Source organism: Xiphophorus hellerii, chromosome 19 (assembly GCF_003331165.1).
Source record: "Xiphophorus hellerii strain 12219 chromosome 19, Xiphophorus_hellerii-4.1, whole genome shotgun sequence".
Classification (NCBI taxonomy): domain Eukaryota; kingdom Metazoa; phylum Chordata; class Actinopteri; order Cyprinodontiformes; family Poeciliidae; genus Xiphophorus; species Xiphophorus hellerii.
In genome coordinates this window covers 10990003-11002766 of record NC_045690.1, presented here as the reverse complement: position 1 = coordinate 11002766, position 12764 = coordinate 10990003, and the positions used below count along the sequence as shown (strand labels likewise).

At 40.7% G+C, this 12764-nt stretch overlaps 1 protein-coding gene and 2 long non-coding RNA genes across 38 annotated transcripts in view; 1 reads left to right on the top strand and 2 right to left on the bottom strand.

The window, feature by feature from the left end:
• The first annotated feature begins 251 nt into the window (after positions 1 to 251).
• Positions 252 to 12764, top strand: part of LOC116709098 (serine-rich adhesin for platelets-like) — a 40417-nt gene continuing 27904 nt past the window's right edge. For 10 of the 36 annotated variants that reach the window (XM_032547434.1, XM_032547404.1, XM_032547432.1 and 7 more), the window contains exons 1-32: positions 255 to 492; positions 652 to 732; positions 830 to 892; positions 1298 to 1465; positions 1596 to 1631; positions 5543 to 5614; positions 5705 to 5808; positions 7873 to 7986; positions 8065 to 8178; positions 8261 to 8374; positions 8458 to 8571; positions 8653 to 8766; positions 8851 to 8955; positions 9035 to 9067; positions 9223 to 9333; positions 9412 to 9525; positions 9604 to 9717; positions 9800 to 9913; positions 9997 to 10110; positions 10192 to 10305; positions 10390 to 10494; positions 10574 to 10606; positions 10761 to 10871; positions 10950 to 11063; positions 11142 to 11255; positions 11338 to 11451; positions 11535 to 11648; positions 11730 to 11843; positions 11928 to 12032; positions 12112 to 12144; positions 12300 to 12410; positions 12489 to 12602. In XM_032547434.1, the coding sequence (XP_032403325.1) occupies positions 393 to 492; positions 652 to 732; positions 830 to 892; positions 1298 to 1465; positions 1596 to 1631; positions 5543 to 5614; positions 5705 to 5808; positions 7873 to 7986; positions 8065 to 8178; positions 8261 to 8374; positions 8458 to 8571; positions 8653 to 8766; positions 8851 to 8955; positions 9035 to 9067; positions 9223 to 9333; positions 9412 to 9525; positions 9604 to 9717; positions 9800 to 9913; positions 9997 to 10110; positions 10192 to 10305; positions 10390 to 10494; positions 10574 to 10606; positions 10761 to 10871; positions 10950 to 11063; positions 11142 to 11255; positions 11338 to 11451; positions 11535 to 11648; positions 11730 to 11843; positions 11928 to 12032; positions 12112 to 12144; positions 12300 to 12410; positions 12489 to 12602 (3195 nt within the window). In that variant the 5' untranslated portion in view covers positions 255 to 392. Of the gene's footprint in view, positions 493 to 651; positions 733 to 829; positions 893 to 1297; positions 1466 to 1595; positions 1632 to 5542; positions 5615 to 5704; positions 5809 to 7872; positions 7987 to 8064; positions 8179 to 8260; positions 8375 to 8457; positions 8572 to 8652; positions 8767 to 8850; positions 8956 to 9034; positions 9068 to 9222; positions 9334 to 9411; positions 9526 to 9603; positions 9718 to 9799; positions 9914 to 9996; positions 10111 to 10191; positions 10306 to 10389; positions 10495 to 10573; positions 10607 to 10760; positions 10872 to 10949; positions 11064 to 11141; positions 11256 to 11337; positions 11452 to 11534; positions 11649 to 11729; positions 11844 to 11927; positions 12033 to 12111; positions 12145 to 12299; positions 12411 to 12488; positions 12603 to 12764 lie in introns of all 36 variants that reach the window. The other 26 variants (XM_032547427.1, XM_032547422.1, XM_032547412.1 and 23 more) reach the window with 10 other exon arrangements.
• LOC116709103 (uncharacterized) lies at positions 8260 to 8766 on the bottom strand. The gene is made up of 2 exons (XR_004336818.1): positions 8650 to 8766; positions 8260 to 8568 (listed from the first exon to the last, which is right to left on the bottom strand). It is a non-coding gene; the product is annotated as an uncharacterized LOC116709103 (long non-coding RNA).
• Positions 11337 to 11843, bottom strand: LOC116709102 (uncharacterized). The gene is made up of 2 exons (XR_004336817.1): positions 11727 to 11843; positions 11337 to 11645 (listed from the first exon to the last, which is right to left on the bottom strand). It is a non-coding gene; the product is annotated as an uncharacterized LOC116709102 (long non-coding RNA).

The window sequence follows — 12764 nt, the reverse complement described above, 5'->3', positions numbered from 1 at the left end:
CAGATAAGGAACATAAGCAGCACTACAAACAATTATGTGCAATAGAAAAACTGGATTTGTTAGAGGCGGATCCTAGGATAAAAGAAATGAAATGAGGTCCTTGATGATGGATCCAAAACATTTGCATTGCAATCCTGGCATCTGCGAGACACAAAAAAAAACCCAAAAACAGACAACAGACACTCTGTAGTCATGCTTAAATTTGCAAATTAAAACAGACTGAATGGCAATGATGCCACAACAGGTTTCTGTTTTGATAACGCCAGACAATCCATATTTGATCTAAGCCATGTCGCAGAAGCAGCTACACACTTAAGTGGGACTTAAAATATATAAAGTCAAGCTGTAGTCAAGTTATTTGTTAATGCAATCTTGCCTACTTACTTTGAATTATGACAGAGTTGGCTGTAAACACTCGATGGATGTTTGCTGTTGTGAAACTTTCTCTACTTTATGCAACTTTGCTCCAGGACTATTTTTGTGAAGCTTCATGTAAGTAATAAAAGTTGAATTGAGATCATATAATTTTTTTACATTTACAATTATTTTCTTTCAACAGATACTTTTTAATTACTAATTAATTAAAAAGTTTAATTAATTACTAATTAAAAAGTATTTGGTACTATGTTTTTAAGTGTTGTTTCTTTGCAGGCACCAATACAGGAACCAGGATGAAAAACATACTGTTTATTTCTCCTCAAAATATTACGCTCAATACTACTTTCCCAACAGGTGAGCTTGGATTTACAGTGACAATAGTGTTTACAAGAACAGTTACGGTGAAAAACCAAATTAAATGTTTTGCACTTGGTATTTTTCTATATTGCAGATGCTGTCTATATAAATGAGAATGGAAATAGGCTGTGTTTCAACCTCCAGCAAAATAATACAGGTGCAGTAGCCGAATATTATTATTTTCTTCAATGTGATCATGAATGTATCCATCTTCTTAAATAAGTGTTTGTGTCTGTCCATGTTGTTGAATGTCTTCATGAATTGAGATAACGTTTTTTGAGAACTAGTTGATGATGGTTTTACAGTGCCAACTTTGAATTTAGGAACTGGAGATTGCTTGTCCCCTTGCATTAAACTAAACTCTAGTGTCATCAGCCCGGCTTTAATACAGTACAATAATACAAGTTGAGAAGCTGTAGATATGTATTTGTATATACCAGAATGTCGTGGTGGCGAGTTATCAACTTGAGCCAATCCATTTTAACTGGATAAACCTAATTCAGTTTCTGGTCAGCAATTAGCAGGCACAGCATTGCTGACAGATATGTTATTGTATTTTCAGGTTGTTGTTTAAGTAAAGATTTCGACTGCAGTCCCAAAATAAGTTTGGCTGGTGATTGTTACAGACTAACGCTGAGTGAAGCAGCATTACGCAACCAAGATGTTGTTGTGTTACAGAATCCAACATATAATTTTTCATGTATGCCATCAACGTTCTACAACTCAAAAGGTACTGTTTATGAAGTTCTTTTTGAACTAAAGCAGGGAGAGTGTCCCTTGAAAATAATTACATGTCTTTGCTGTTTTCAATGTCAATGTTCTCTCTTTATGCAAAGGGTCTTTCTTATACTTTGTTTCAGGTTTAATGCTGAACATTCACAACTGCTTAAAAATGGGTAAAGTTACGAACACAGATTTGGCACAAACAATGCTTGAAGTATCCATACCCCTTGAACTATCAAAAATGTTTGTTACCACCATAAACCTTTTCTATTTTACTAAGCTGCAAATTAAAATTGTATTTTACTGAGATTTTGTGTGGTAAGCCACAGGAAGTATACAACTGTTGGAATAAAGTGATGCGGTTTTCAATTTTATTTAAACAAAAATTTAAAAAGTCTGCTTTGACTGCAATTATAGTGAAAAAAATTGCATTCTGGATTTTGATCAGTATATTCCTACATATGAATATGATCGGACCTTGATTCCATGTTTAGGGCTGTTGTTCTGCTGAAAGGTGAACCTCTGTCCCAGAGGTTGCATTCTTACCACGAATTTAAGAAGGCATTCTTAAAGTCGCATTCTTACCACAACTTTACAGATTAGAATACTTTACAGATGGTTGCATTGTTTTCCTCAATAAAAGAACTTAAATATTTTTGAATCCTGGTCTCCCTGCACTTTTGCTATTGTTAAAATCTTCATTTTTTTAGCTGTGCCATACTATATCTTCACATGACATAACATCGCTGAACAATGCTCTGTGAAATTTTCAAAGTCTGAGGTTCTATTTTAGACTTAATAATGCTTTTAAACTTCTCTGCTACTTTTACTTTGACCTGTCTATCTGCTTTGTTCTATGGTCTCTGAGAAGAAGTTTGTCCATCAGCATTTTTGTTTTTCTGAGGCCTTCACATAACAATTGGATTTATGCTAAGATACATGGGTGGACACTTTTTACTAATTAGGTAAATGTCAGGTTCTGTGTTTTCTGTGTGTATTTAGAGTTCTCTGTGTCCTTAAGTCTCTTCGTTGTCCTGTCCTCCCCTTGATTGTTCCCAGGTGTGTCTCGTTCTGTGATTACCCTCCCGTGTATTTAACTCCACCTGTGTTCCTTGTTCCTCGTCGGGTCCTCGTCAATGTTAGCTTCTGTGTCGTCAGTGTTTCCATGTGCCTGCTGTTCGTAGTTTTGCCTGGTTTTCTTCATTAAATCTTCATATTCTTCATACCTGGGTCTGCTGCCTCTGCCTCACCACCAACGCCGCATCGTTTCATGACAGAAGGACCCGACCAGACCGAAAGGTGAGGCTACTATGATGGACCCAGCTGGAGTGAGGTTACCGCCTAAACGGCAGAGCGGCCCGTGGCGGAGGTCCGGCAGGGAGGACAGGGAGCTGGCGGAGGCTCTCGCCGACTTGCAGCGGGAGCTTTTCCGGGGGACGAGACTGGTGTTGGCACCCCCCGGATACGGCCCCCGTCGATTCCTCCGTCCGGGAGGTCAGCGACGTGAGCCGCCGGCAGATCCGGCCCCTCGTCGCTTTCCTGAACCGCCACCTCCGCGACCAGCTCACAGACGGCGACGTGAGCCGCCGGCAGATCCGGCCCCTCGTCACTTTCCTGAGCCGCCACCTCCGCTACCAGCTCACAGACGGCGACGTGAGCCGCCGGCAGATCCGGCCCCTCGTCACTTTCCTGAGCCGCCACCTCCGCTACCAGCTCACAGACGGCGACGTGAGCCGCCGGCAGATCCGGCCCCTCGTCACTTTCCTGAGCCGCCACCTCCGCTGCCCGCTCGGAGACAGCGACGTGAGCCGCCGGTGCACCCGGCCCCTCGTCGCCTTCCGGAGCCGCAGCCGGTCCCAAGGCTTCGCTCCGGCTCGCCTCCGCAGCCGGTTCCCAGGCTTCGCTGCGGCTCGCCTCCGCAGCCGGTTCCAAGGCTTCGCTGCGGCTCGCCCCCGCAGCCGGTTCCAAGGCTTCGCTGCGGCTCGCCCCCGCAGCCGGTTCCAAGGCTTCGCTGCGGCTGGCCTCCGCAGCCGGTTCCAAGGCTTCGCTGCGGCTCGCCTCCGCAGCCGGTTCCAAGGCTTCGCTGCGGCTCGCCCCCGCAGCCGGTTCCAAGGCTTCGCTGCGGCTCGCCCCCGCAGCCGGTTCCAAGGCTTCGCTGCGGCTCGCCCCCGCAGCCGGTTCCAAGGCTTCGCTGCGGCTGGCCTCCGCAGCCGGTTCCAAGGCTTCGCTGCGGCTCGCCTCCGCAGCCGGTTCCAAGGCTTCGCTGCGGCTCGCCCCCGCAGCCGGTTCCAAGGCTTCGCTGCGGCTCGCCCCCGCAGCCGGTTCCAAGGCTTCGCTGCGGCTGGCCTCCGCAGCCGGTTCCAAGGCTTCGCTGCGGCTCGCCCCCGCAGCCGGTTCCAAGGCTTCGCTGCGGCTGGCCTCCGCAGCCGGTTCCAAGGCTTCGCTGCGGCTCGCCTCCGCAGCCGGTTCCAAGGCTTCGCTCCGGCGCACCCGAGGCCGAATCAGCCGGCGTTCCAGCCGGCGCACCGGAGGCCGAATCAGCCGGCGTTCCAGCCGGCGCACCAGAGGCCGAATCAGCCGGCGTTCCAGCCGGCGTTCCTTCCGAGACTCCCAGTGTTCCTTCCGAGACTCCCAGTGTTCCTTCCGAGACTCCCAGCGTTCCGACTCTGACCCTCTGCGTTCCTCCTGAGACCCTGGCCCTCTGCGTTCCTCCCGAGACCCTGACCCTCTGCGTTCCACCCGAGACCCTGACCCTCTGCATTCCACCCGAGACCGAGACCCTCTGCGTTCCACCCGAGACCGAGACCCCCAGTGTTCCACCCGAGACCGAGACCCCCAGTGTTCCGACCGAGACCCCCTGTGCTCCGACCGAGACCCCCTGCGCTCCAACCGAGACCCCCTGCGCTCCGACCGAGACCCAGTCCCTATCTGTTCCTCCCGAGACCCAGATCCCCTGTGTTCCAACTGAGACCCCCTGTTCTCCACCAGAGACCCTGCCTCGGGGGGCTCGTCGTCGCCGTCTGTGGGCGGCCCCCGGAGCCCCTCGTCGCCACCTCCAGCGCCGCGGACGGCCGCCGGACCTCCTCCGGGGTTCCCGCCCCCAGCGTCGCGGACGGCCGCCGGACCGCCTCCGTGGTTCCCGCCCCCAGCGCCGCGGACGGCCGCCGGACCGCCTCCGTGGTTCCCGCCTCCGGGGTTCCCGCCTCCAGCGCCGCGGACGGCCGCCGGACCGCCTCCGTGGTTCCCGCCGCCGCGGACGACCGCCAGACCACCTCCGTGGTTCCCGCCTCCTTTGCCTCCGCCCACCCTGTGGGTAGTTTTTTGTTTGTTTATGGACTCTTGGCCCTTCTTGTGTTTCCGCCCACGATGGTGGGTTGTTTTTTGTTTTTCTGGACTCTGGCCCCCCGTCCAGCGCCCCTCCGCCCCCCCTTGTTGTGTTTTTTTTTTGTGGGCGTCTGGTAGCCGCCCTTGAGGGGGGGGTACTGTCAGGTTCTGTGTTTTCTGTGTTTATTTAGAGTTCTCTGTGTCCTTAAGTCTCTTCGTTGTCCTGTCCTCCCCTTGATTGTTCCCAGGTGTGTCTCGTTCTGTGATTACCCTCCCGTGTATTTAACTCCACCTGTGTTCCTTGTTCCTCGTCGGGTCCTCGTCAATGTTAGCTTCTGTGTCGTCAGTGTTTCCATGTGCCTGCTGTTCGTAGTTTTGCCTGGTTTTCTTCATTAAATCTTCATATTCTTCATACCTGGGTCTGCTGCCTCTGCCTCACCACCAACGCCGCACCATTTCATGACAGTAAAGCCATTTGAACTGTACAGGACTTTATTTAAGAATATTATAGTGAAGGGGGATGCATGTGCAAACAGCACTTTGGATTTCATTATTTATCAAGTTTATAAACCACACATCATTTTTGTCCACTTTAACAACCCAGTAAACTTACATTTGGGTCTGAAGAGAGAGAATTTTCAAGGGGTATGAAGACTTATATGCAAGGCACTTTCTCTTCATGTACATTTGCATGCAAAGTTACTTTACATATACTGTATTTTGTAAAGTTTATAACTTTATTTTTTCTTGCATTTTTAAGGTGGACCGACCATTAGACTTGGCCTGGATCAGCTGTTTGGAAATTCAACATCTGAGAAACCGTTATGTGAAGGTATTTTATATCAATGCCTTTGAAGAATTCTCTAGTAAGCCTTTGATAAATGTTTACTAGAAACATTTATTAATGTTTTCATATAAATAGATACATGGCCAAGATTCAGGATCAAATCTTGTCGAAACAACAAGGAAACTACTACTGCATCTTGGAGCACCATAAGCAATTTGGTTTCTCTAACAACTAATGTGGTAAGATGACCTTGGTCATTTTTATTTCTAGAAGACAACTAGTATTTCACACATAAAATTATTTTTAAAAATAAGTATAAAAAATTTTTTATACTCTAGAGCAGGGGTGGGCAATCCTGGTCCTCGAGGGCCGGTGTCCTGCAACTCTTAGATGTCTCCCTGGTCCAACACACCTGAATCCAACAGCTGAATCACCTCCTAAGTGCAGTCAAGTTCTCCAGAGTCCTGCTAACGACTTCATTATTTGACTCAGGTGTGTTGAAGTAGAGATGCATCTAAAAGTTGCAGGACACCGGCCCTCGAGGACCAGGAGTGCCCACCCCTGCTCTACAGTCTAGACATTACCACCTACAAACAATAGCACTTCATCAGGAATTGCACAACCGGAAAGTTCTAACACAACCTCAAATTTCAGCACCTCAAGAAGTTCAGTTTCTCAAACAAGTGATATGGAAAGATTTTGATAATTTTTATTTTTGAAAGAACTAGTATTTCACACATCAAAGTATAAGTATAGAAAAACTTTTATACTTAGATATTACCACCTACAAACAATAGCACTTCATCAGGGACTACACAACCAGAAAGTGCTAACACAACCTCAAATTTCAGCACCTCAAGCAGTTCAGTTTCTCAAATCAGTGATATGGTAAGATTCTGATCATTTTTATTTTTGAAAGAACTAATATTTCACAGATCAAAAACAAATACAATATGGTAGGGGTGCATGGTATAACTGTATTAACATCAGCATTGACTGATATTCGTTATTTTTAAACATAGTGGTATAAAACTGGAACAATATCAATAACTGATATTCATTTCCAACTTGTTTCCATATGTTTCTGGAATGGAGGAGGTTAGTTATGTGGTATTCCTTTGGTCAAGGGATAGTGATGGAGCGAAGGATTGTGGAAAGTTATGCTGAAGTAGAGAACAATGGTGAGGTAAACATTGTGGTCGTGTTTTCAAGGTGTCGAAATGGGACTAAAATACACATAATATATCTAATATCAATAAATATTAATTATCAGCAATACCAACAATAGTTGTATCGAATATTGGCTCAAATTCTTATATTGGTGCATTTCTACAATCTTTTATAGTCAATCATCTACGACAACTGCATTTCATCAGGAACTACAGGACAAAATAGTTTGTTTACAACCTAGACTTTTATTTTATTTTTAAGTTATTTGGTACATCAACCTCTGTCATTTTAATATTGAGAAAAATTACTAAAATTTCACAAATTAAGTATAAATACAATCTTTATGAACGAGGCTTATAAAACTACAAATGACAGCTATCCATCAGGGAACGCGGAGACAGAAAGTTTATTTGCAAGAACAACTTTCAGCCACTTGAGCAGTTATTTTTCTCCAACAAGTAATTTATTTAGGCTGATCTCTGAAACTGTTATGTTTGGAAGATACAGGTAATAATTAACCAATAAAAAAGATGAATAAGATCTTTTATACACTAGACATTGACACCTAGAGACAACAGCACTTCAACAGGGACTGTACAGACAGAAAGACCACAAACAATCCTAAATTTCAGCAATTCAAACAGATCTGTTTTTACAACAAGAAATTTGATAAGTTAGCCTCTGTAATTTTTATTTTTGAAAGACAATACTTCACAAATCAAAACTAAATACAATCTTTTATGAACTAGGCTTTCATTCATACAAACAACACCACTTCATCAGGGAGTTCAACCCATAAGACTTTGTTTACAATTTCAAATTTCAGGAACTCAACGATTTCTGTTTCTTAAAAAATGTATTTGGTAAGAAGATGTCAAGAATTTTAATGTTTTCAAAGACAATTAATGATTCACACATGAAAAATTTAATTTTTTTTATAAAGTAGACATCATTACATTTAAATGATAGCATTTCATGAGAAACAACACAGAAATAGTATGTTTAGAACCTCAAATTTCAGTGTGCCAAGAAGTTTTGTGTCTCATAAATAGTTGGTAAGGTGATTTCTATTTTATGTTGAAAACTAAGAAATATTACACACATCAAAATTAATAACTCGTTTTATACACTAGACATCATCACCTACAAACAACAGCATTTCAATGGGGATTGCACAGTCAGAAAGTCAAGAAACAAGCCCCAATATCAGCACCTTCAGCAGTTCTTTTGCACAAACAACTCACATGGTAAGTTTTCCTCTATGATTCTTATTTTTGAAAGACAATCAACAAAATAAATAATAAATGTGATCTCTGATGAACTAGGCTTCCAAAAGTACAAGCAACAGCACTTTTCCAAGAACAATAGACAATGACAGTTGGCTTACAACCTCGAATTTAAACTCATCAAGCAGCTCAGTTTCTCAAAAAAGTTATTTGGTAAGGTCATATGAGTACTATTCATGTTTGCTGGACAACTAAAGTTTCACATTACAAATTTAAACAATCTTTTCTGAACTAGACGTCACAACCTACAAATGAAAGCACTTCATCAGGTGCAACAGACCAAGAAACTTTGTTTACAACCCCAAAATTCAACACCTCCAGCAGTTCCGATTCTCAAACAAGTAATGAGGTATAAGAATCTATGTAACTCTTATTTTGAAAGACAATTAATACTTCACAAATCAATTTTAAACATACTCTTTTATGAACCAGGCTTCAAAAATGTCAGAAAACATCACTTCATCAGAGACTTCAGACCACAATGGTTTGTCTACAAGCCCGACTTTCAGTAGCTCTAGCAGTTCTGGTCTTCAAACAGGTTATCTGGTAAGGCGATTTCCATATTTTTCTTGTTTGGTACAAAATTAGTATTTCATAAACTTGAAAATACAATTTTTTGTGAACTAGGCTTCAGAAAGTACAAACAGCATCAATTCATCAGGGAATATAGACAAAAATGGTTTGTCTACAAGCCCAACTTTCAACAGCTCCAGTAGTTCTGTTTCTCAAACAAGTTACTTGGTAAAGTGTTTTTTCTACTTTTCATGTTTGGTAAATAACTAATGTTTCACACATGAAAAATTTAAAAAATCTATTATGAACTAGACGTTGCCACCTGAAAGCACTTCAACAACTGCAACAGACCAATATGGTTTTACAGGCCAAAATATCAGCACCTCCATCAAATCCGTTTCTCCAACAAGTAATGAGGTAAATTGATCTCTATGATTTTTATTTCTGAAAGACAATAATTCACACATCAAACTGAGGTTGCTCTTTTATGAACAAGGCTTCCAATCGTACAAATGACACCACATCATCGGTGAGTGCAAGTCAAAATATTTTGCTTACAACTTCAAACTCAAACAGTTCTGTTTCTCATAAGTTATTTTGATAAGATGATATGTGCAATTGTTTTTCTTCAAAAACAATTATTGTTTCAATCAAAAAAACTTACTTTAATCTTTTATGACCTAGGCGTCACCACCTTCAAATGAAAGAACTTCACTAGGAACAACAAATGCAGATCAGTTGTTTACAACCTCCAATTTCAGTGATTCAACAAGTTCTGTGTCACAAAAATATTTGGTAAGGTGATTTCTATTTTATGTTGAAAACTAAGAAATATTACACACATCAAAATTAATAACTCGTTTTATACACTAGACATCATCACCAACAAACAACAGCATTTCAATGGGGATTGCACAGTCAGAAAGTCAAGAAACAAGCCCCAATATCAGCACCTTCAGCAGTTCTTTTGCACAAACAACTCACATGGTAAGTTTTCCTCTATAATTCTTATTTTTGAAAGACAATCAACAAAATAAATAATAAATGTGATCTCTGATGAACTAGGCTTCCAAAAGTACAAGCAACAGCACTTTTCCAAGAACAATAGACAATGACAGTTGGCTTACAACCTCGAATTTAAACTCATCAAGCAGCTCAGTTTCTCAAAAAAGTTATTTGGTAAGGTCATATGAGTACTATTCATGTTTGCTGGACAACTAAAGTTTCACATTACAAATTTAAACAATCTTTTCTGAACTAGACGTCACAACCTACAAATGAAAGCACTTCATCAGGTGCAACAGACCAAGAAACTTTGTTTACAACCCCAAAATTCAACACCTCCAGCAGTTCCGATTCTCAAACAAGTAATGAGGTATAAGAATCTATGTAACTCTTATTTTGAAAGGCAATTAATACTTCACAAATCAAACGCAAACATACTCTTTTTTGAACCAGGCTTCAAAAATGTCAAAAAACATCACTTCATCAGAGACTTCAGACCACAATGGTTTGTCTACAAGCCCGACTTTCAGTAGCTCTAGCAGTTCTGGTCTTCAAACAGGTTATTTGGTAAGGCGATTTCCATAATTTTCTTGTTTGGTACAAAATTAGTATTTCATAAACTTGAAAAAACAATCTTTTGTGAACTAGGCTTCAGAAAGTACAAACAGCATCAATTCATCAGGGAACATAGACAAAAATGGTTTGTCTACAAGCCCAACTTTCAACAGCTCCAGTAGTTCTGTTTCTCAAACAAGTTACTTGGTAAAGTGTTTTTTCTACTTTTCATGTTTGGTAAATAACTAATGTTTCACACGTGAAAAATTTAAATAATCTATTATGAACTAGACGTTGCCACCTGAAAGCACTTCAACAACTGCAACAGACCAACATGGTTTTACAGGCCAAAATATCAGCACCTCCAGCAAATCCGTTTCTCCAACAAGTAATGAGGTAAATTGATCTCTATGATTTTTATTTCTGAAAGACAATAATTCACACATCAAACTGAGGTTGCTCTTTTATGAACAAGGCTTCCAATCGTACAAATGACACCACATCATCGGTGAGTGCAAGTCAAAATATTTTGCTTACAACTTAAACTCAAACAGTTCTGTTTCTCATAAGTTATTTTGATAAGATGATATGTGCAATTGTTTTTCTTCAAAAACAATTATTGTTTCAATCAAAAAAACTTACTTTAATCTTTTATGACCTAGGCGTCACCACCTTCAAATGAAAGCACTTCATCAGGAACAACAAATGCAGATCAATTGTTTACAACCTCCAATTTCAGTGACTCAACAAGTTCTGTGTTACAAAAATATTTGGTAAGGTGATTTCTATTTTATGTTGAAAACTAAGAAATATTACACACATCAAAATTAATAACTCGTTTTATACACTAGACATCATCACCAACAAACAACAGCATTTCAATGGGGATTGCACAGTCAGAAAGTCAAGAAACAAGCCCCAATATCAGCACCTTCAGCAGTTCTTTTGCACAAACAACTCACATGGTAAGTTTTCCTCTATAATTCTTATTTTTGAAAGACAATCAACAAAATAAATAATAAATGTGATCTCTGATGAACTAGGCTTCCAAAAGTACAAGCAACAGCACTTTTCCAAGAACAATAGACAATGACAGTTGGCTTACAACCTCGAATTTAAACTCATCAAGCAGCTCAGTTTCTCAAAAAAGTTATTTGGTAAGGTCATATGAGTACTATTCATGTTTGCTGGACAACTAAAGTTTCACATTACAAATTTAAACAATCTTTTCTGAACTAGACGTCACAACCTACAAATGAAAGCACTTCATCAGGTGCAACAGACCAAGAAACTTTGTTTACAACCCCAAAATTCAACACCTCCAGCAGTTCCGATTCTCAAACAAGTAATGAGGTATAAGAATCTATGTAACTCTTATTTTGAAAGACAATTAATACTTCACAAATCAATTTTAAACATACTCTTTTATGAACCAGGCTTCAAAAATGTCAGAAAACATCACTTCATCAGAGACTTCAGACCACAATGGTTTGTCTACAAGCCCGACTTTCAGTAGCTCTAGCAGTTCTGGTCTTCAAACAGGTTATCTGGTAAGGCGATTTCCATATTTTTCTTGTTTGGTACAAAATTAGTATTTCATAAACTTGAAAATACAATTTTTTGTGAACTAGGCTTCAGAAAGTACAAACAGCATCAATTCATCAGGGAATATAGACAAAAATGGTTTGTCTACAAGCCCAACTTTCAACAGCTCCAGTAGTTCTGTTTCTCAAACAAGTTACTTGGTAAAGTGGTTTTTCTACTTTTCATGTTTGGTAAATAACTAATGTTTCACACATGAAAAATTTAAAAAATCTATTATGAACTAGACGTTGCCACCTGAAAGCACTTCAACAACTGCAACAGACCAACATGGTTTTACAGGCCAAAATATCAGCACCTCCAGCAAATCCGTTTCTCCAACAAGTAATGAGGTAAATTGATCTCTATGATTTTTATTTCTGAAAGACAATAATTCACACATCAAACTGAGGTTGCTCTTTTATGAACAAGGCTTCCAATCGTACAAATGACACCACATCATCGGTGAGTGCAAGTCAAAATATTTTGCTTACAACTTCAAACTCAAACAGTTCTGTTTCTCATAAGTTATTTTGATAAGATGATATGTGCAATTGTTTTTCTTCAAAAACAATTATTGTTTCAATCAAAAAAACTTACTTTAATCTTTTATGACCTAGGCGTCACCACCTTCAAATGAAAGAACTTCACTAGGAACAACAAATGCAGATCAGTTGTTTACAACCTCCAATTTCAGTGATTCAACAAGTTCTGTGTCACAAAAATATTTGGTAAGGTGATTTCTATTTTATGTTGAAAACTAAGAAATATTACACACATCAAAATTAATAACTCGTTTTATACACTAGACATCATCACCAACAAACAACAGCATTTCAATGGGGATTGCACAGTCAGAAAGTCAAGAAACAAGCCCCAATATCAGCACCTTCAGCAGTTCTTTTGCACAAACAACTCACATGGTAAGTTTTCCTCTATAATTCTTATTTTTGAAAGACAATCAACAAAATAAATAATAAATGTGATCTCTGATGAACTAGGCTTCCAAAAGTACAAGCAACAGCACTTTTCCAAGAACAACAGACAATGACAGTTGGCTTACAACCTCGAATTTAAACTCATCA